General features: G+C 42.4%; 1 protein-coding gene across 1 annotated transcript in view; it reads left to right on the forward strand.

Annotated features, from left to right (window-relative positions):
- The window catches only part of MSH3 (mutS homolog 3), a 240,166-nt gene that overhangs the window by 131,551 nt on the left and 84,716 nt on the right, over nt 1–23,899 (forward strand). Inside the window, exons 14-17 of the mRNA XM_077288361.1 lie at nt 8,454–8,641; nt 8,722–8,890; nt 13,701–13,765; nt 20,950–21,066. Coding sequence (XP_077144476.1) covers nt 8,454–8,641; nt 8,722–8,890; nt 13,701–13,765; nt 20,950–21,066 — 539 coding nt within the window. The remainder of the gene's footprint in view (nt 1–8,453; nt 8,642–8,721; nt 8,891–13,700; nt 13,766–20,949; nt 21,067–23,899) is intronic.

The raw sequence follows: 23,899 nt of genomic DNA on the forward strand, positions 1-23,899 counted from the left end.
ACTTTTAACCCTTATAACTCCCTAACAAAAAAAAAAATTTTGTCCAAAATGATGCTGATGTAAAGTAGACATGTGGGAAATGTTACTTATTAAGTATTTTGTGTGACATATCACTTTGCATAAAAATTCTAATTTGGAAAATTGCGAAATTTTCAAAATTTTCACCAAATTTCCATTTTTTTCACAAATGAGCGCAGGTAATATCAAAGAAATGTTACCACTATCATGTAGTACAATATGTCACGAGAAAACAATGTCAGAATCACCAGGATCCGTTGAAGCGTTCCAGAGTTATAACCTCATAAAGTGACAGTGGTCAGAATTGTAAAAATTGGCCCGGTCCATAACGTGCAAGCCACCCTTGGGGGTGAAGGGGTTAACAGATGACTGACCTGAGTGGGAATTTGATGTTTTTTGTGGATTGAGTTGAAGCTTTTATTGGGAACATTTTACATAATGTTTGGGATCATATTTGTCCGGTGCTCTACGCTGAGCACTTACACCAGGGTTTCCATCTAAACCTTCGATGGCTGTGATTCAGATGATACACCCGAGGGATCCATTTACCATATTGAGACAGCATAATTACTCTGGACTCTCTCTGGCCTCTGTTTAGCAGTGTCTTTCAGACATGCACAAAACTGTGGCCGGCTGTACTTTTATGCATGACTAAAAAGATGAGCACCGCCGAATCATAGGCCAGGCTGCATCCGCAGTCCCTCCGTCTACCTCATTATAGGGAATTTTCCTCCTGTGCATTCCGTTTGCTCGGCGTAGAATGCAGGATAAATGTTCTCCAAGCTTTACTGCAGTCTTTTGGAGGCAGAATGAACAAATCCACAGCAGGTGAAAAATTGTATTTATTTCTTTTTTACGCTGTTCCTCGTGCCTTATAAGTGATTAGATGACTTTATTCTTCGGGTCGGTACGATTAGGCCGGGGTCACACTTGCTAGTGCAATACAAGAAACTCGCGCGAGTCTCTCACCTCAATACCCGGCACTGCACCCGGATCTCGGGACCAGAGCGTGCGGCTGCATAGAAATATATGCAGCCACATGCTCCGGTCCCCAGTGCCAGCGGCAGTGCCGGGTATTGAGGCGAGAGACTCGCATTGCACTCGCAAGTGTGACCCTGGGCTTACAGCGATACTGGATTTATATCAGGTTTTTATGTTTGAATGCTGTCACACAGTAAAAGAAGCTTTATATTGCAAAAGCATCGCCATATTTTGGGAGCTATAATTGTTTCAGCCGACAGTCGTGTGAGGGCTTGTTTTTCGCGGGACGAGTTGACGTTTTTATTGGTACCATTTTCAGGCACATGTTATTTTTTTATATCTTTCTATTCCGATTTTTGGAAGGCAGAATGAACAAAAACCAGCAATTCAGATATTGGTTTTCTTTGCTTTTTGTATGTCATTCCGCTTGTGGTAAAATTGATATGGCAGCTTTATTCTTGGGGTCAGTACGATTACAGCAATACAACATTTATATTTTTTAATGTTTTGCTGCTTTTACAGAATAAAAACGATTTTGTTGAAAAAAATTATTCATTGCTTTATTCTGAGAGCTGTAACTTTTTTTTATTTTTCCGTTGATGGAGCTGTACGACGGCTTCATTTTTGCGAGCAAAAATTAAGTTTTTAGTGGTACAATGTTTACTTATTTTTGTCTTTTTGATCTTTTTTTCCACATTTTGTTCGGTGGTATGATCATAAAGCATTGTTTTATTTAACATTTTTACGGTGTTCAATAAAGGGGTTAACTAGTGGGACACATTTATAGGATTGGTTGTTCTGGACGCAGTGATACTAAATATGTGTACGTGTTTATTTTTTTTTCTTAAAAAATATTTATTCATCCTGTGGGGTCCGCACAGGTTGAGGTGTCACACTACGGCCCCTCAGTTACTCTAGGTTTCTAGTTCACAAGAGTTATAGACTCCATCCTGTAGCAGCGCGTCCTGTGATTTCTTCGTTGGTGAGGATTTGTTCCAATATGGCGACATTGACTTCCTTTACTATAGATGCTAAGTAACTACAATGATATATGTATTCTCTTGCTTCCCTTTACTTTTACCTTCCCTTACATCTCTGATGAAATCTCCATACCGTCCTGCTAGGCTTCCTGCCCCAGGCCCTAATATTGTTTCTCTCACTCTCTGTCCCGATTTCGGACTGCTACTCACTGCTCTTCTCTGCTATCTCCTACATGCTCTTTCTATCTGCTCCGGTTGTTCCTCTCTGCATGGAGCAGAGCTGGCACTAGACCTGAGGTCTTTACTCTGCCCACTCTGGGCTCTTTCTGACTAACTACTAGGAAGTCTTTTCTGATCCTGCTGCATAGCTCTTCCCTCTCTGGGCAAAATTCTGGATATAACTCACCCAACTCACTGTCTGGTGTTGGGCAGTCTATAACAATGTTATTACACTGTACAACATTACAGGAAGGCTTCTCAAGGGTCATGAGCAACGTGCCCATCCTCCTACACCCAGGCAACCCCTTTAAATCCAGCAAGAAATTAACTTACTCTTTGCAAGTTTTCTATAAGACAATTTTCTTTAGGAACATGCAGAAAATCCTGAAGGCTGAAAAACATTCTGGATAATTGTATTAGGGTTAGATTTATAAGAAAACAAAACAACCTTTCTTATATGTATATAAAAATGTGTACTTTGATCTATGGTATGCTTTTTTCCTTACTATTGTAGCTTGTTTTCCATGTAGTACCTACAGATTTATTTTGCTTCTATAAATTGTCAAAAAGTGTGAAGTTCTCCAATTGATTTTTGCACCCAACACTTGTGACATCTACAAATCATTCTGATTCATCATAGCACTGATTATAATTGTTTCCGGAGGGTTTGGATTGTCTTTTTCACAGTTGTTTGTCAAATACTCAGATACAGTGATAAAAGAAAATGTGATTTTTCACCCCTATCCAGCAACGAAGCCATGTTCTGTTTGTGTACATATATTTTTAGTAATTTCACTCTCTTTGTCTTTGTGATGTATATGTGTATGTATGCGTATATACTATGGTAGTTCCGCTCACTCACCGGTACATGGAGGTAGAAACAGGAGAAATCTCTCTTCAAATCTTCTGTTGGTTTAGTAGACAGACTGCTTAATCAATCATGAAGGGAAGAATAAATACAGCCCTTTGGGGCAAACAGGAAAACAAAGAAAATAAAATGCTGCAACACAGTCCGTTCAACTGGAGCAACACAGGTTCAGTCTTTCCTCTCCTCTTCAGGACACAAACCACTCGAGATCCTCTCTCCAGCCCTGCTGAACCAATACTGCCTCTGGAGACCAGCTATTTAAGGCCCCTTTCACACATCAGTTTTTTGCAGTCAGTCACAATCCGTTGGCTCGACGGATCCGTCGTATCAGTTTTTCATCCGGAATGGGAATTTGGAAGGTTTGAGGGGTGGTGTGGAGGGATTGGGAGACAGAAGAGGTGGTGGGTGGAGCAGAGGGTTGTGTTTGGGGCTTGATGGGTGTGGAAGGAGACTGATGGTAGTGGGCAGGGAGTACAGGTTGGGCAGGGAGTGGAGGCACAGATGGTGTGGTTGGGAACTGGTATGGGGCAGGAAGCTGGTACAGGGCAGGAAGATGGTATTGTATAGGACAGGTGATGGAGGAACTACCGGGGCGGGTGGAGGGGCTTGGGAGCTAACCTGCGCTAGAGTAAACTGGCAGGCTGGCATTACATGCATCTGCTGGTCAGGAGATAGCTTGTCTATGCGCTCGACTACTGCCTGGAAAAAGGAGTGATTGGTCGATTCACTTGCATCTAAATGCATCCTGTCCAGACGCGTGTTCAACTCAAGAATACTGTTGTTCATTAGGTTAAATCCAGCAGTGATTTGCTCAGACAACAGTTTGAGTGAGTTCTGGAAGGATGCATTTAGATGCAAGAATTCGGGCACATAGCTGTTTTCCTGACCCCTCTGGCGCTGCCGCCCAGAATCCAAAGGTGTTCTAGAGGTGGCAGCATCAGAGGGGTGGGGTAAAGGAAAAGCTACATCCTCACCAGAAGCTTCATGTAAGGAAGTCTGCCACGATGCTCCAGCGCTGGTGGATGGAACCGAGGGACCAGATGTGAGGGAAGGTACAGATGGGATCGGGTCTGTCGAAGTGGTCCCCGGTGGCGGACTCCTGTGGGATTGCTTCAGAAGGGTTCAACTCTGCAGGCTCTCGAGTGCTGCAGACAGTGCTGTGGAACAAAGAAAAAAATGTAATTAATATATTGTTATTGCTTGGCCCTGGCTGAAAGAAAAAAAAGTTACACATGTAAACATTTTTACTTAGTAAATGGGGAGGGGAATATTTACCTTCTGCTAACCATAGTCGACAGGAGGAACGACAGGATTCTAGCATACTTGTATTTGCTCCTGCGTCCTCCCGATCCACTCGGGGCCCGCATCTCCTTGTTGAACTCCTTCTTGAAGCGATCCCTGAGTGACTGCCACCGCTTGATAACTCTTTCCCCTGTAAAGTGAAAGCACAAATTGGTTAGTATACAACACATTATATCCAGCAACATAAGTTACTGAACTGTGAATATTTACGCGCTTGAATCTGGGCCCGAACCTCAAGGACCTCCCAATATTCCACAACTTCATAGCATACTTCATCCTAGAGCCGACGGGTCACACCAAGATCAGCGTGGCTGCGGTCCCCCATATTCCAGCTCCCGCTCTCGGACTAGATCGATGAGGAGGTCGATATCTAGACAGGCCTCCTCACTGTCAGAGTTGGGAGCGCGCTTTGAAGCCTGCTAAAAAAGGCGAAAAACATTACATTCAAATCATCAACATGAAGTGGAAAAATAAAAAAATAAAAAAAAGGTACTTACTCGATGGTGACCGCCCCTACGCTCACACCGTCGACCCTGGGAGGCGCTTTGAGGATCTCTACGTCAAGCCCCAGGATCTGAAGGCTTAAAAAAACAAAAACATTATGTGCTTGGATGTAGGCTTATGTGTTGAGTGTACTGTGATGTCTGTAATGATCTGTTTTTTTATATGTTGTGTGTACTGTGTTGTCTGTGATGATCTGGTCCTGCGATGCATGCAAGAAACTTACAAAATGCGAGCCCGCTCCGGGTATTTCTTTACCCCGTCCGTCTCCTTCTGGAAGCACCTCTGATGCTGCAGCTTCCTGTTAAACAAGAATTAATGCATATTGTTAGATGAACATCACCAAAAAGAAAAAACAAAAACGAGATTGCTCTGATGATGCAAGAGAGCGCTCCCAGAAGAAGACATTGAGACCGCCTGGTGGGCTCTGTGGCTGGCTGGCCTGGTAAGCTCTGTGGCTGGCTGGCCTGGTAGGCTGTGGCTGGCTGGCCTGGTAGACTCTCTGGCTGGCCTGGTAGGCTCTGGCTGGCTGGCCTCGTAGGCTCTCTGGCTGGCCTGGTAGGCTGTGGCTGGCTGGCTGGTAGGCTCGCTGGCTGGCTGGTAGGCTCTCTGGCTGGCTTGGTAAGCTCTGTGGCTGGCTGGCCTGGTAGGGTGTGGCTTGCGGGCCTAGTAGCCTGTGGTTGGCTGGCCTGGTAGGCTGCGGCTGGCTGGCCTGGTAGACTCTGACTGGCTAGCCTGGTAGGCTCTGTGGCTGGCAGGTTTTTGCTCTGTGGCTGGCTGGTCTTGGGCTGTCTTGCTTGCTGGCTGGTAAATGGATGAGTGAAGCCCTTCCTGGCAGGCTTTTTATTCCTTTCCTAATTGGGAAAGAAAAAATAATCTCCAGCATGGATCTTCTAAAAAGTCAATTTATTAGAAACACTTTAAAATGCAAACATTTGCTAAAAAGAGATGGGGGTCCCAGGTGGTCAACGCCGACGCGTTTCGACCAGCAGGTCTTAGTCATGGCATGCCATGACTAAGACCTGATGGTCGAAACGCGTCGGCGTTGACCACCTGGGACCCCAATCTCTTTTTTGCAAATGTTTGCATTTTAAAGTGTTTCTAATAAATTGACTTTTTAGAAGACCCATGCTGGAGTTTATTTTTTCTTTTTCATTGCTGGTTCTGGACTATGCCCTTGACCAAGGCGGCTCCGTGCGTGGGCATCATTGCACTGTTGAGGGATTGGTGAGCTGACTTATTTTCTTCCCATTTTTTCCTTTTTCCCTATTTTTGTATTTCCTAATTGGGGGCTTGCCAATTGTCTCCTAATTAAATCGGAGCATGCGCAGTTAAAAAAAAACAAAACAGAATCCGGCACCGGATTCCGTCATTTGACGCATCTGGCGCCCACAGGCTTCCATTCTAGCAAACGCGGAGACAAAAATTTTTACTTTGTCCGTTGTCTCCTGCCACCGGATAAACAATTTTCGACGGATCCGGAGAACGACGGATGAAACGTGAGGCCATTCTTCGCTAATTCAAGTCTATGAGAAAAAAACAAATGATGCCGCCGGATCCGTTTTTTTCAAAATTCGACGGGTTGTGACTGATGGCAAAAAACTGATGTGTGAAAGGGGCCTAAGTCCCAGACAACACCCTGGGGTAGAGATAAGGTGGACATTCTCCCACCCGCTCTATGGATGTCCACATAAAAGCCAGCCCATTATACAAATTATTTAACCCCTCACCACACTTAGTGTGCTGGAGGAAAAACTTTGGGTGTTATATCACTGATGCCATTAAGCGTAATGAAACATATCTCCCCTCCAGCACTTTACCAGTGACTTTGTCACAATATATATACTCTCAGATGAGCAAAATTGTTGGTGCACCTGTGTTAAAGTAAGAAAAATCCACAATGGTCACTGAAATAACTTGAGTTTAAATTTAATAAATATTGACTAGCGCATCTCACCCAAGCCCCCTCTGACCCCCCACTTGAGTTAGGTTTCTGGAGGGGTTTGGTGCTGAAAAGTCATAGAAAATAGATAAGGACAAAAATTTACATTTTCGATTTTGCGCCAAATTCATGGACCATGTCAACCATTTAAAAAAAAAAAAACGCAAATGACACAAGACAAAGGAAGAAAAGTGACTTCAATAAATTGCAAATGATGAATCTGGCCCTTTATCTTTTCTGCTTTAAACACTATATATTATCAATCCAAGACAAAGCAGATCTTGAAGGTGCTGTTCTGCCATCACATATGACTCCGCGTGACCCTAATTTAAATGCTATTGGTATTACCATATCACATCTTATGCCAGATCCCTGATTACTGGTATCCTGTGATGCATATGTTTAATTTGCATATTTCATTTTATGCTGTGGATTTTCAATATAGATATGACCCTTGAAATGCAAAGGGCAAAAATCTGCAGTATATCATAATCTTTTATTTTAGTACCTGGAGATTTCTGTGCAGGAAAGTCCACACCATACCTTTTCCATATAAATATGCCTCTGATTTCTGCACTGTAAAATCGCATGAAAATCCATTGTGTATTACAGTAGTGTTATCAATGAGATTTCATTAAAACTGATTCACATGCTGCAGATAAAATCTGTAGTATTAGTGGACTGGTACTGTAGATCTAAAATGTGCTGCAGATCAGTTTTTGCTGTGGATGTTGCAACAGATTTTGCCTTTTGCGATGTTAAGGGTGAAAAGTTGGGCAGATCTGTAACAAAATCTACTGAGATTTTTACCTTTGTGGAATTCACTGTGTTTTTTCATTGTGGAAATCTCCCCGCACGCTCACCAGGCATTGCTTGCTCTTAAGCATGAGAGCGAGACTTATGAAAGAGACTTCCGGCTCAAACAAAGAGCACAGTGTGATCCGGAGAGTCCGAGGAACCAGGGATCCACAGACTGGGAGGAGAGGATCCGTCCCCTGTGCACTGAAATCTAAGGTTCTCGTTACGCTGTAGTGTTTTTAGGATTGATGGTGGATTCCAGTGTACAATGATCACAAATCTTAGGAATCTGCCAATAAATACAACCCTATTAAACAACACATTGTGCCTTCAGTCTCAAATTAACTTGTTAGGAAAATCTTCCATTCGTACCAAAAAACGGCCAAAATTAAAGCAGCAGAACATTTAATTTCAGCATTTTTCCATTATTACATGCCCTCACTACTACTACATCAATCCAAATGATCCCCATAATTGTTTTTTATTCTTGCTGTTTAATTAGTGATCTCCCATAACCTTGTTTAAAATCTTTTGCATACTGTACAGCCACGCTCTCATCAAGATCCACTTCTCAAAAAAAATTTCCAATTGTTGCTGCCATATCATCTCCCAACATTTATGTAATTCCCAGCCGTCTGCAGAGCATTGTATTGACGGCGTTCACTTTGCAGTCGTTGCCGCTGTAGTATGTGACAAGTTCTCTGTTAGTTGAGGCTTTTCTGTGATCGATACTTTTTAATTGCCTTTAAAGGTGACTAAATTTGACAAATGTTTGGATTAGATCAAGTTTCGACAGCGCCTGGTCTTTTAAACTACATGTTTTATGATGTCGTTTTCTTTGCAGTGCTCCCCTCGGGAGTTCTTGTTAATCGTCAGCACATTGTGCAATTTAGAAGGCCAGCTTACAGTATTGATTCCGGCCATCACCTCTCACGTACAGTCAGTTTTGCTGAAAAAGATTTTTACCGAAGTCCCACAAATTCTCAGTCCGATGCAGAAGTTTGTCCGGGTGTTAAATCAAGAAGCTGTTAAGTAAGTGCTGATAGTTGCTTTGTTAATGTACAGAAATGCCACGTATGGATTTTGGTTTTAAAAAAAAGCTTTGTTCCTAGGGCTGGAAATAAGACTGACCTGTTCAGAGACCTCACTGACTTTCCAAAAATAAAAGATCGAAAAGCCGAGATCCAGGAGGTAATTTCACAAATGCAAGGACATCTTATAGAAATCCGTCACACATTGCGAAATCCTTCCTTATCTTATACCACAGTGTCTGGACAAGAGGTAATAACAATACATGCTGCAGAGATAAATGTTTGTTCAATGTTCTGACCTGTCGTATTCCCAAGGCATCCGCTCTAGTAATGAACCATCATTAAGCAAACTGTTTTCTAGGACAGATTGTACACGGCTGATGGACCGTAAATAACACTGTATATTAATTTGAGACGCATAATTACCCAGAAATATGGCTTTTGTCGAATTCACATTTTACATATAATCTTGGTTGCACAAATATTTCTGTATGGAATTTGATTCCACACATCAGGCTTCAGACATGTAATATTACTGTCCTCATTGTATTCTTGGAGTAGAGTTTCTTAAAGGGCAATCTATCAGTAAGAGCAAACCCACCTCCTCCCCAAACTGCATATATGGGCATGCAGGTCTTCTAAATGTAAATTCATTGACACCTTTATATCTTCTATCTGTTGCTGCATTCAGGAGTAATTAGCAAGTTCATTCATATGCAAATGAGACATTAAATGAAATTTGTCAGTAGGATCTTTCCTCATATGCCGTCTATATGGGCATGCAGGTCATAGGAAGCTGAATAACATGACACCTTGATATCTGCTATCTGATGTCTTATTCCAGAGAAATTTTTGTTTTTCTTATATGCAAATGGCCTCTTCCAGGCTATGGGTCAGACACTGATCTTCTTGAGAACCTGCCTTCAAGGACTATTGATATACTGATTTAATGGATACATGTACTGAAAAATCTGTGGCTTGGTTATTTTTTAATTCATCTTAGAAGTTCTGGTGCAATAGCCTCTTCGTGCATCGCTGCTGGACTATTTGAAGGGTCTGTGGCTCTGTCCCGGCCCCTCTGTATTTGTATGAGCCTCCATTTTTAAATTTTGCACTAGCACTACCCTCACACATTCATGTTCTGGCAGCCTCCAGCAAAATGGCGCCGGATGCAGCGCATGGTCAGATAATCCTCTGGCAGTCTCCAGCAAAATTGCACAGGTGTCTTCTCATGCGCAGATTGGGAACTCTGCTCAATGACGACTCAAGATCTCAATCTGCACATGTGCCGCCATTTTGCTGGAGACCGTAAGGATAATCTGAGCATGTGTTGGTTCCAGCGCCTTTTTGCAGAAGAACGCCGTGACATGAATGTGTGCAAGCTCGAAATTCAAAAATGGAGGCTCGTACAAATGTGAAGAGGCCATGGCACAGCTGAAGACCCTGCCCACATTCCCGCCCCAATGCACGAAGAGTCTATTGCCCCAAAATTTCTAAGGTGAATTAATTTTTTCGTCTATTGCCCCAAAATTTCTAAGGTGAATTAATTTTTTCACTACAGGTATCCATTAAATCAGTATATCAGGGTCATTATTGCCATAACTTTTCTTTAACGGGTTAAATTGTGATGACAGGTTCTCTTTAAGGGTGCTTTTACATTGCGTTCCGGCGCCCGTTCTGTGGCCCTGTTTTGGCTTACGTCCGAACACCCGCCAAACGGGATTTGGGCATATGCACCATAGACTATAATGGTGCCTGCAGAGCAAACGTGCACTCCATTTTCGGGCGTATACACCTACTGGAGGCGGACACTCAGACGCAGTCTGAAATGATGCTTACGTTCACTCTGCCGTCACCATTATTGTCTATTGCCCTATCGCTGCATACTTCCAAAACCCATTTTGCTGGCGGTTTGGGTGCAAGCCTCAACAGAGCCAATGAAGTAGTGTGAAAGCACCCTAACAAAAGACTGCACTAAATGGTGATTCACTGTGAGCTAATGAAGGCTTCCAGATGTAGGAGCTGTCCGATTGCGCAGTGCTGAAATAAGGCGAGCAGGCTTGTTGATAAAGAAATATCAATTTGAGACATGTTAGGACCCTTACTGAGACCACCCTAAGATGTGCACAGCTCTACTCAAAACTTTCATACAAGCAAATGAATAGAAAATCACCCCTCTTTTCAAAGTGACAGCATTATTGGCTGACCATAGGCCGACTATAACTGTAAATAGGTGTAGGTCCAAAGATGAAACCTGCATCTATCCGACATTTGTGGCAAATCCATTGGACATACCCTTTTAATCATTGTGTAATAAAAAGTTTCTCAATTTTCTTATAAACATTGATTGTCATTTGCTCAGTTTTCAAGATCTCTGCATTCAGTCAGTCATGTAACGGGTCACACTGATGATGGCTCGTTACACTGCATTCATGTAATGGTCACACAGATGATGGCTCATTACACTGCACTCATGTAATGGTCACACAGATGATGGCTCATTACACTGCACTCATGTAATGGTCACACAGATGATGGCTCATTACACTGCACTCATGTAATGGTCACACAGATGATGGTTCGTTACACTGCACTTATGTAATGGTCACACAGATGATGGCTCATTACCTTCAATCATGTAATGGTCACACAGATGATGGCTCGTTACACTGCAATCGTGTATTGGTCACACAGATGATGGCTCGTTACTCTGCAGTCATGTAATGGTCACACAGTTGATGGCTCGTTACACTGCAATCGTGTATTGGTCACACAGATGATGGCTCGTTACACTGCACTCATGTAATGGTCACACAGATGATGGCTTGTTACACTGCACTCATGTAGTGATCACACAGATGGTGGCACGTTACACTTCACTTATTTAATGAACACACAGATATATGGTTTGTTACACTGTACTCATGAAATGGTCACACAGATGCATGGCTTGTTACACTGCGGTTCTTAGCTCTCAGATGACAGTGCTGATCACAGGCATTTGCTGATGAGAGAGTACTGCTATCATCAGCATACGCCTGCTGTCGCTAGTAGCAGTGAGCGCAGGAGAGGCTGATGAGAGTATTCATCAGCCGGTGCTATAATAAAGTAAAAAAATTTAAAAATGTGGTGGGGTGTCTTCTATTCTCGGTAATCAGCACAGGCACAACAGACTACCCTGGTTCGGTGACACAAGTAGGGTAATAGTATTGGGATTTGTGTCAGCTGTGTGTTGTCAGCTGACATCAAGCCCAGGGGTTAGTAATGGGACTGGCATCTATAAGACGCCCCCATTACTAACCCCATAGACACCTGAAGAATAGAGTCCCTTATTTGAAATAAAAATAAAATAGCACAGTTATACCCACCTTTACGCCTAATCCATTGATGCATATGTCCCCTGTGAAAGACCAAAATAATAAACAACCATATCCCTTACCAGTACGATATTAAGATAATCCTCCGATGCCGATGTCCCTTGTAAAAGACCAAAAATAATAAATAGCCATAATCCTCACCTGTCTGACGAGATGATAATCCAGGTGTCCCACGATGAGTGTAGCTCTGCTACATCTAGATGCTATGCTAAACGTTGGCATGGTATGAGAGTTCAGCCTGGCAGACTGCAGAGACACTGAGCTGCACGTGCTAGCGCAGCATCAATGTCTCATGGTGACATGAATAAGGTGAGCGGAGTTAATAGCCAATGAACTCAGTCTACTTCACTGATGTCTTTGCTAAACATCTCTCCATTACTAGCCCCTGGGCTTGGTGTCAGCGGACATAAAATCCCAAACCTACTACCCACTTGGCATCGCACTAGGGCAAGTGGAAAGAGCCACAGCTGTCGGTTTTCCCTGCTCTAGTTACCAAGAATAGAAGAGACCCCATGTCATTTTTTATTTATTTATAGCACAGGCGACGGCTGATGAATATTCTTATCAGCTTCGCCTGGTCTCGCTGCTACCAGTGACAGCAGGCGTACGCTGGTGAGCATAGTACTCTATCAGCTGACGCCTGTGGCCTGCGGTAACTTTTTTTTTACAGCAGTCACAGCTTTTGGCTCACACGCTGTCATCTGACAGCGTGGGAGCTACAGCTCTCTTACCAGCAGTAAGTTACGTACCGTCCATCAGAGCCGCTTGTGTTTCTCACGCTGTCACACAGATGACAGCGTGGGGAAGAGCCGGTATTTTGGGGTGCTGAATCCAAACAGTAAGACGGAATTCCCTGATAAATCCATGTTCGGGGTCCTTGCACACTAGACACTAGCTATTCGGTACGGACCCTGAACTTTACTGTTCAGGTTCACCCATGACTACTCGAAACCCTACAAAGGTCTCTTTTGCAGCAAACCGTGCAACAGTATGGGCGTCACTGGATGGGTATCAAAACCAGACATCAGCATTTACTATAAGAATCATTGAAAATACTATAATAAATTGATACATGAAAAAAAGACTCCATAAAGATATTTACAATTACATTATATCGCTGTAATTATTCAGCTCTTATTATGACATTGTTTACCGTAATATTTCACTTTCTGTAGCTGAGAATAAACACTTTTTTACCTCATCTGAGTAAAGGTGATTAATGAAAACTAATTAATAGTGATTTAATGTGGTGCAGAAACGTACCTTCTAGAGAGCTATCCCAAGATGTGTCCCTATAACCTCACAGGCATCGGAATAACAATATGGGGCAGGAAACACCTGCTAGCCGCTTCTTTCCCAGCTTTTACTCGGAGTACTACTTGACCATCTTTGTACATCCCTTTATGTAATAATAGTTTGCTGTATTCTGGTGAGATGTCAGATGTCATGCCAGGGAAGACAGGAGCTCAGGAAATTCACGTAGCTCCTGTCCACAGCCAGAAACTAGTGATGTTGACCATGAATCCGGGTTGTGCAATGCGATCTGCTCATCTCTGCCAGCTGTCCACATTTGGTTCATGGTCTGCACTTTGGGCACAAGTGATCTAGATGACTTTATTACTTGATATATCATCCTATATTGGTGTGCGGTCCCGATCTTCACCTTGTTTTTTTCCTTCCCAGTTTTTAATTGAAGTAAAGAATCCTCTGCTTTCCTGTGTACCATCCAACTGGGTTTCCATAAGTAGGTATGTTACATATTAAAGACCTTAAAATTTACTAAGTTCATAAAGTATATATAATAAGAGAAGAGCCACATATTCCATTCTCATACATGGTTCATAAAGTTTCAGAACTGTATGTTGCATTTTTTAGCTTATTCTTTTGTCCAATTCCCTTGTTAATAAGTGACCAGTCATGTGCATCTTTCATTGCTGCTTTTATCTGCATGCATTCGTCTCTGTATTCACAACAATAACACATGAAATTGCTGTTCCCTATAAATCTGCTATATTGACTACACAACAACAGAAACTCTGAGAGCTGGTGAAATCAATAAGCCCTTGCTCTCCTTAGTGTATACAGTAGGTGTTTTCACTTTTTGCATATTTATGTTCAGTAAAATCATTAGTTTATTATTGGTTAATAGATAAAACATCAAAAACTGGAAAAATATAGAACTCTATTTTGTCAGACTGTATATACTGTAAGATCTGAATGAGAAGATAAGCAATACTTACATTCAGAGTAAATGACACAATAATTACATTTAATAATGATGTTTACTGGTAATGATCATCTTTAATGGGATAATATACAACCCCACTATTAGATATTGCATATCACAATTTAAAATATGCAGTTAGACAGGACTTCTCATTTAGTAGTCAGAATAGTATTCAGTTGCTGCAGAACCTCTTGTTACATAGGAAAAAAAGCTTCCTGTCACTCATTGACTATGCCACTGATAAGTTTCACCATCATTGCCCTCCAGTAAGCCTAAAACACCGAATATCCCTCTTTAATGACACTCATCCCTTAACACTCATGTTGTGTTGTAAGTCTTCTTGGTGATCCTTCACATTTAGAGTTCTCATTTATTACATACAATTATTCTTTTTCATGCGTTTGTTTTGTGTCTTATTAAACACTCTTTACTAGCACACAGAACTGACACATGGAAAAAATAACAAAATCACAAAGAAATAGATGAGAACCCTAAAAATGAAAAAATCTCTAGGAAGCTATAACACCCAACATGTATTAATGGGGCGCATACACAAAGCTATAACACTCGACATGTGTTAAAGGGGCGCATATACAAAGCTATTAAACCCAACATGTGTTAAATGGGCGCATACACAAAGCTATCAAACCCAACTTGTGTAAAGGGGTGCATACACAAAGCTATAAAACCCAACATGTCATTAAAGGGGCGCATACATAAAAGATTTTCTTCTGACATTTATCTAGATTATTACATACACAGGAGTCCTCCTGTGTTCTCTACAATAGAGAAACTGCCAGGTGGCAGCTTATCTTGCCTTGAACATAAGGATCGACAGTCGGAAATCGTACATGCCAGATCCTTATCTTCCCTGATACTTGTCAGCGAAGGCAAATTAGACCCTTGGCAGAACCTGCCGATATCTCTGGATTTGGCAGCTGTAAGTCTAACAACAACATATACTCCCCTTCCACACCGGTGCCGTTCCAGCAATATTGGTGCCAGTATTCCTGAGCTCGCGTGACATTTTGGCTATATGGCTCCCGTGACATAAACAGGCTGTCACTACTTGGCTGCTGTGCTCTTGCTTCTTATAGTGGGCTGAGGGTCATCCAGAGGGGGTGAGAACACTGCAGCCTGAGCTGCGGCCACGAATTGGCTGCAGCGCTCCTCTGGCACAACAGTCAGTGGTTGGTATTGGGGATGCTGTACTCTCACCTCCTTCAGAAGAAACTCAGACGACGAAAGGAGGGAGAGAAAGACAACTGCGTAATAGTGACCGCTGATTGACTGCAGGGATCATGTGGCATAACAGCACGCAGAGATCGCTGGAACAACACAGGTGCAGGAAGTGAATATAAGTTATTTTTATTTTCCAAGGGTGACTGCTTTATATAAAAAGGTATTGCCCTTTTTAAATAAAGCCCCTACTTCATTCCTTCTGTTGTTTTCCTCAGTCCCCACACCTACTGTATATAGTTAGGTCCACAAATATTTGGACAGTGACACAAATTTTGTCATTTTAGCTGTTTACCAAAACATATTCAAGATCATTAGGCTTAAAAAAACAAAGAAATCCATCAGAGAGAGAAGAAATGCGAGGAGTGGCCAATCAACAGTTTTGTTACATTCTGCACAAAAGGAGAGCACTGAAGAGCTTGGGAACTCAAAAAGTCTTGGAAGTCCATGGAAGACAACAGTGGTGTATGATCTCAAAATCCTTTCCTAGTAAAGGAAAACCTCTTCACAGCATCCACCCAAGTGAAGAACACTCTCTAGAAAGTAGATGTTTTAGTATTAAAGTCTACCATAAAGAGAAGACTTCATGAGAGAAAATACAGAGGGTTCACAACAAGATGCAAACTGTTAATCAGCTTTAAAAATACTAAGGTCAGATTAGGCTTGGCCAAAATTAGGCTTGGCCAAAAAGAATCATCTAAAGAAGCCAGTCCAGTTTTGGAAAAGCATTCTTTGGACAGATGACACTAAGATCAACCTGTACCAGAATCAAGGGAAAAAGAAATTATGGAGAAGGCTTGGAATGCCTCATGATCCAAAGCACACAACATCTTCTGTAAAACATGGTGGAGGCAGTGTGATGGCATGGGTTTGCATGGCTTTCAAAGGCACTGGGACACTATTGTTTATTGATGATGTGTCTGAAGACCAAAGCAGCTGGAAGAAATCTGAAGTGTATAGAGCTGTTCTGCTCAAAATCAACCAAATTCAGCAAGATTGATTGGACGGCACTTCACATTGTAGAAGAACATTGACCCAAAACATACTGCGAAAGCAACCCAGGAGTTTAAGGCAGAGAAGTGGAGAATATTCTACAATGGCCTAGTTTATCACCAGATCTCATTCCCACCAAGCAGCATTTCACATGCGTAAGACAAAACATAAGGCAGAAAGACCCACAAGCAAGCAACAATTGAAGTCAGCTGCAGTAAAGGCCTGACAAAGCATCACAAAGGATGAAACTGTAGCACTACTGCCGGTGCCCAATTTGAGCTCCAGATCGGAGCATTATACACGGAGAAGAGTGCGTTTCATGTACTGTCTGGTGTTACCATCGGTCATCCAGAGCAGAGAACACAGGTCCCATTCAAATCTGGAGACCGTGTGTGATGCTTCGTTCGGGGACACAAGAGGTGTCTGGTCCCCATACATCCAGGTCAGCTGGCTGTGTCGCCATCTTATCCACCAGGTCTGCTAGTCGCTGATTCACTGTGTGCTGGTGTCTCCGAAGATAGGGAAGCGGAGGCAATATCTCCACACCATCCCGGCAATTGTACCAATGATTTGCCCCTGGAACCTACCCGCCTCCTTGAAACCTCCAGGGTGGTAACTGATCTCAACAAATTGAGAGAGAGTTCCCAATGCCAAGTTGCTAGTACTATGCCCGCTTTGTCCTATGCTGTGGATGGTTTGATGGAGAGAAGCATCCTAGTCGTGAAGATGGTAAGAGATGTCACTTTTCTTCTAGTGGACAGAAGAAGTCGTGATCCTGATGAGAAGTCTATGGAGTCCGTGATGAGGTGTCTTCCTCCAACTTTTCTGCAGAGTCCTCAGGAGCTTGAAGAAGAGGGGACGTAAAGGGATGGTACTATAGCACTATTGCCGACGCCTTGAAAGTCGTCCTCTTCTCCTTCCATGCAGGGATGCGGACACCCGCTAACTCACCGCACCGGCCCTCTGGCGTACGTCCTGTATGTCTCCCGTGTCCCGTTAGACCTGTATAGTTAGTCCTTGTTCTTATGTCAGCTTAGGTGATGTCCATACCCTGAAACTGCATCTGTCGTTCCTGTACGGTTTCCTCCTGAGACCAGTGTGTCTAAACTGTCCCTGTGGCCATCCTGTAAACACAGTCCAAAGCTGTCCTTGTGGCTGTCCTGTCTGCAATCCGGAGACTGCACAGTCTGAACCTGTCTCAGGTGGCCATCCTGTCCACACAGTCTGGACCTGCCCTAGTGCCATCCTACTCTGTCTAGGAATCGAAGTTAACAGCTTAGACATTTGGGGTCAGCTGCTACTGTCGGACCCCGCCCTAGAGTGGCACCTGGCCGCTACGTGCCGCATAAGCCTGACCTCACCACTAGAGGCTCCAGTGAACACCAAGGTAGTCCCATAGTCACACCTCACCAAGGTATGTCCATTCTGTGGCGCAGTGGGTCCACAAACCACGTGCGCCACCTGCATGCTCAACAGAAAATCCAGCATTTTGTGACATCCATGACTTCAGCCAGTCATTGACTGAAAAGAATTCTCTACAAAGTATTAAAAATGAACATTTATGATAAAGTTAATTTGCTTCAATTACTTTTGAACACTTGAAATGAGAAGGCTTTTTAGAAAAATGGTGGCAATTCCTAAACATTTCATGGGCTATTTCTATTTAACCCCTTAAAATAAACTTGAAAGTCCACACTACATACTAAATTAAAAATAATGTCATGCAGAGCCCAAATAACAGAGAATCAGTCACTTTCCAAATATTTCTGGACCCAACTGTATTTCTCACTCTGACCGCAGATATCAGTTACGTGGCACAGTTGAGCAGCTCCTATGTGACTGTGCTCGTGTCCGTGCTCAGTGTTTTCTGACATAGGAACATGTACAAGATATATGTAGTAGTTACATAACACATGAAAGTGAGAAACCCATCGATGTATACAGAATATTTAAAGCAGAAGCGGCTGATATCCTGCTTTCTCGTTACAGTAGGATAGCTGCTGTGAGATTCCCATCTTGGGCATTAGTGGCATGTATCTTTAGATATTTGCTCCTCTTTTTATTGAAGTTTATAAGAGTTACACAAAATACATAACGTACATTTCAGTGGAAAAGATGATGCTTGCTTTGAGTTGTTGAATAAAGATTACTTGACCTCTGATTTCCAATAGGGTGCTATAAATGGCCAGAATGGAATTCTCACTTTAAAGAGAGTCTGTCAGCTCCGATATCTGTACCAATGTAAACGGCAATCTTTGTAGGCGACCAAGAGGAACTTACCATTTTATACCTTTTGGTTTAAAACTCGGCTGAATATTCTTTATGTTCAAGTGCAAATGAAGTGCGCTGAGCACTGTGGGCGAGGCAGTGCAGTCCGGAGCATGCTTCCTCCCATAGTTTTGTCGGCTAGGTCAATGCGGTGAGTTAGTGCAGTGTGGACAGAACTTGCCAGAGAAACTGTTGGATAAAGGGAGTTCCGGACTGCCTGTCCCAGCCCACAGTTCTCCGAGCACATCATTTGCATTTTTGAACATAAAGAATGTTCTTTATAAAACTATCCAGGTGATTTTTAAACTAAAACGATGTGGCTCCTCTTAGTGCAAGCTTCCATTCAAGGGCCTGTGCTGACTCTAATTCCGATGTTTGAAATAACAGACTGTCTTTTAAAGGCTCCTACCGATGATGCATTTGGCTTTGTTTTCCTCTTATCCTCCCAACTCCGACAAAGTAGGAAGAGCTGGGGAGGGATGGGGGAATGACAACCACCACTTGTCAAATACACAGAGCACAACAGCGTTGGCTACGCCACTGATCTTACTCCATCAAGGACTGGAGTAGGATTTGTGGTGGGGCGCACATGTAGTCACATTGCCACTTGTCAAATGCTCCTCGTGCGCCTCTTAATGAATCAAGAGTAGGGATGAGCGGACCCGTGGACGTTCGGGTTCTGGTGCCCAACCAAACTTTACTCCAAAGCTCGGTTTGGGTGCCAGAACTGTACCTGAATTGAACGTGAACCGAAACCCAATTGAATTCAATGGGGACCCGAACTTTGCAGCTACAAAATATCTCTCTCCACCGCTCTCCAGGAGAAGTCCATGTTTGGAGTTCAGGTTAGGTGCGAACCCCGAACTTTTACATTCAAGTTCACTCTTCTCAATCAAGAACCTTGCCTTCCATCCCACCCCTTCAGCAATACTGGCTTGAAGACCGGCGGCCTTACATAGCATGAAAGTGATATAATGTTGCAGGAGAGCGTAATTATACAGCTTCCCATGCTACCCAACCACCGCTTTTCCTGCTGAATTCCACAATGTTACTTTTCATTTTTTGGAGAAAAATGCAGTCACTTGAGTAGCTGGACTGGACCTTTAAGAACACAAGCATTTTAGGTCTTACACCAAAAAAATAAGCTTACAGCAGATAACCACCAAACCAGTGGTTCCTACGAACAAAGTTCATTTTAATCAATAGATCTTGGAATAATAATAATTTCCATAATTGGATGCGTTTTATAAAATGTTCCTAATAATCTTATAAATGGGCCCCTGCTGTGTACTGTGTAGTGTCTGTGTCTGAACATGGTGTGATCATACCACAGCTCCTGAGCAGGGGGAAGCAAAGGAGAGTATACAGCAGGGGGCCACAGCTGATTCTTTCTTTGAGGTAAAACATTGCTTAAAAACAGGCAGTGAAATGTTTTACCTCACAGAAAGAATCAGCTATGATACTATGCTGTCCTGTCTGTATGCTCTTTTGCTTCCTCCCCTACTCAGTACCTGTGGTATGATTAGACCACGTTCCTGTACAGTCAGACACAGCCACTTCACAGTACACAGCAGGGGGCACATTTATAAGATTATCTTGGCACAGGAACATTTTATGAAGCACATCTAATTTTGGAAATTATTATTATTCAAAGAGCTATCGATTAAAATCAACTTTAAAATTAACTTTGTTTGTGGGAATACTTCTTAAATCTAACGATATCTTTATTCCAGGAAAGTTTTGAAAAACGTATTTGTCACCGTAAGTTTTCTGTAAACCAGAGCCGTCAGTGGTGCCTCTGTCATCTGCAAAGGCCGCGCACATTACTAATATGTTTTCATGTGAATGAATATTATAATATTGAGACGGCAAAGCCCGATTTGCCGTAAATCAGGTGTTTTTACTGTACTTAGATCAGGAAATGTCCTTATATGCACAACCGTGTAATATAAAGCTCTGTAAATGGCGCTCTCTGTGCTCTTCACCATAGTAACCCGCTGCTCTATTTATAAGAAAGGAAATGTGAAGCAACAGAGACGAAGTTCACCGTAATTGTCAATCCACCTATTCTAAAGCTCTGTGAAAATAGAAAAAAATAAAAAGCGCCCGAGACTAATTGTCCCTTGTGATTACATAACTGATTGCTTGGTAACCTTGATTTCTTATTCTGATTTTAGTATATTTTTTTCTCTCCCTCTTTTGTAGCACAAAAGCTGTCAGTCGCTTCCACTCTCCTTTTATCGTCGAAAATTACAGACATCTGAATCAGCTGCGGGAGCAGCTAGTCCTTGACTGCGGTGCTGAATGGCTGCGGTTTCTCGAGTGAGTTTCTAAAACAATAATTAAAGATTTACATAGGGTTTTATTTCTTTTTATTCAATAGACACCAACATATGCACATGGCGGGGAACTCTTCTTCAGACTGAGGTGACCTATTATGAATGATCAGCGCTTTCGTACACAGTCTCCTTACTGTCCTTAATAATCAGTTCGGTACATGGCAACATTGCTTTCTGTGCTGTGTATAGGAATGTATAGCAAAATGCAAATACGCATTTGGTGTTGCGTCATGAAAAAGTGGACCTGGACAGAACATTTTCATACTACACATTGACCTACTGCAGCCAAGCAGCATTTTCATAACTGAATATGAAGGTTCTGAGGTAACATTTTGATCAAAGTTTATAAGGCCACTGATATGTCACAGTGACTTTTTTAGTGGCTCCCTGCTCTATTACATGCAGCACTGCATCATAGACCTTGCTGCCAATATAATGTTACCTGTACAGGGAATGACCCAAGTGCCCCACAGTAGTATGGCTGCTTGACAACAGCTCACTTGTTTTCTGCATTAAGTACAATATAGATGTTCTGCCTGGTCAAGAGAAATAGCCCATCCACAGTCTATATCAATTGTCAAACTAGAAAATAAGGGAGTCCCTACTCCATTAGGCGCAGCACTCCTGCCATCCATGTGCCCAATAGCAGCCATGATGTCAGGGAAAACTCTCATGGCTCTGGGCCACATTTCCCCAAAGACACAATGGCCACAATGGCACACCAGCAACCAGGCCCCAATTCACGAAAGCTTTCAAAAGTTGCAAAATGTTGTATGAAGAACATTCCTTATGCCACAAATATTACTCCAGTTTCTGAATAAGAGCCCAAAGGGGGGCAAACGCAGGTCTACCACAATCCGTTAATTTATCAGGTGCCTTACACTCCACCCCGCTCTCTCATCAAGGCTGGCATGAAAATCGTCTGTTTTAATGAATCAGGACCCAAGTGTTCATGTGATACTGTGTTTTTGTGCTAAAATGTCTTTGTAGAGGACCTTTCATTGGAATTTTTTTTTATTTTAACTGTTTTGCCTCCATTTGTTGCTGTTTCACTTCTGGAACAATGTTTCTTATTCTTTTGTACCGTAATGGTCCAAAGTTATGCCACCAGTAATAAAGATGCAAATTTTACCTTCAACCAACTGGGTGTTTGCTTTTCCTGCTCTATAACTTAGGAATGGAGGGGCACTGAATAAGCAGGAAAACTGTTTGAGAATGACTGGAACAGCACCAATTGTAGGAGGTACTCAATTTAAAGAAAATAATCCTGCAAAAGGACCTCTTTAAAAGAGATTAGTAGGGAACTCTGGAGGACTCTTTAATGACAATCAGAAGTTCCGAATAAATTATAGAGTTAAAAGTTTGCTAAATTCCGTAAATTTTGAGTGATGCTAAGCCTCATTGTCTGCTCCGTGTGCTTATTTTAGTGTCTGTATTACCTTGATGTAAAGGCGTGAATAATCTGACATTGATTGCTCTGGTCATATTGCATGGTAACTCCACTTAATGACTTTGATGGAAGATATGAAGATTTGATATATTATTGTGTTCTAATAATTATTAGTGTATACACTGTGGGCAGAATTATTAAAGGGAACCTGTCCCCCCCCCAAAATCGAAGATGAGCTAAGGCCACCGGCATCAGGGGCTTATCTACAGCATTCTGTAATGCTGTAGATAAGCCCCCAATGTATCCTGAAAGATGAGAAAAAGAGGTTAGATTATACTCACCTGGGGGGGCGGTCCGATCCGATGGACATCGCGGTCTGTCCGGGGCTTCCAATCTTCTTACGATGACGTCCTCTTCTTGTCTTCACGCTGCGGCTTCGGGGCAGGCGTACTTTGTCTGCCCTGTTGATGGCAGAGCAAAGTACAGCAGTGCGCAGGCTCAACCCACATCTAGATAAGTTCCTTAGGGGGTTTACTTTCCAAAATGGTGTCACTTGTGGGAAGTTTCCACTGTTTAGGCACATCAGGGGCTCTCCAAACTCCTATTACCTTTGGTAAAATAAAACAAATTGGATCTGAAGTAATTTTTAAGTGAAAAAAAGTGGAATGTTCATTTTTTTTTTTTTTTTTTTAAACATTCCAAAAATTCCTGTGAAGCACCTGAAGGGTTAATAAACTTCTTAAATGTGGTTTTGAGCACCTTGAGGGGTGCAGTTTTTAGAATGGTGTCACTTTTTGGTATTTTTTATCATATAGACTCCTCAAAGTGACTTCAAATGTGATGTGGTCCCTAAAAAAAAAATGGTGTTGTAAAAATGAGAAATCGCTGGTCACCTTTTAACCCTTATAACTCCCTAACAAAAAAAAATTTTAGTTCCAAAATTGTGCTGATGTAAAGTAGACATGTGGGAAATGTTATTTATTAAGTATTTTGTGTGACATATCTCTGTGAATTAAGGGCATGAAAATTCAAAGTTGGAAAATTTCGAAATTTTCGCCAAATTTCAGTTTTTTTTCCACAAGTAAACGCAGGTAATATCAAATACATTTTACCACTGTCATGAAGCACAATATGTCACGAGAAAACAATGTCAGAATCACCGGGATCCGTTGAAGCGTTCCAGAGTTATAACCTCATAAAGGGACACTGGTAAGAATTGTAAAAATTGGCCCGGTCATTAACATGCAAACCACCCTTGGGGGTAAAGGGGTTAAAGCGAACCTGTCACCAGTTTTGGCCAATGTGAAATAAGATGACCACCTTTCGGGGCTGATACACATCATTCTATAATGCTGCATATCTGCCCCCAACCCGACCTGTAAGAGAAGAAAAATAACTTTATCATACTCACCTGCAGGGCGGTCAT

Source organism: Ranitomeya variabilis, chromosome 1 (genome assembly GCF_051348905.1).
Source record: "Ranitomeya variabilis isolate aRanVar5 chromosome 1, aRanVar5.hap1, whole genome shotgun sequence".
NCBI classification, from domain to species: domain Eukaryota; kingdom Metazoa; phylum Chordata; class Amphibia; order Anura; family Dendrobatidae; genus Ranitomeya; species Ranitomeya variabilis.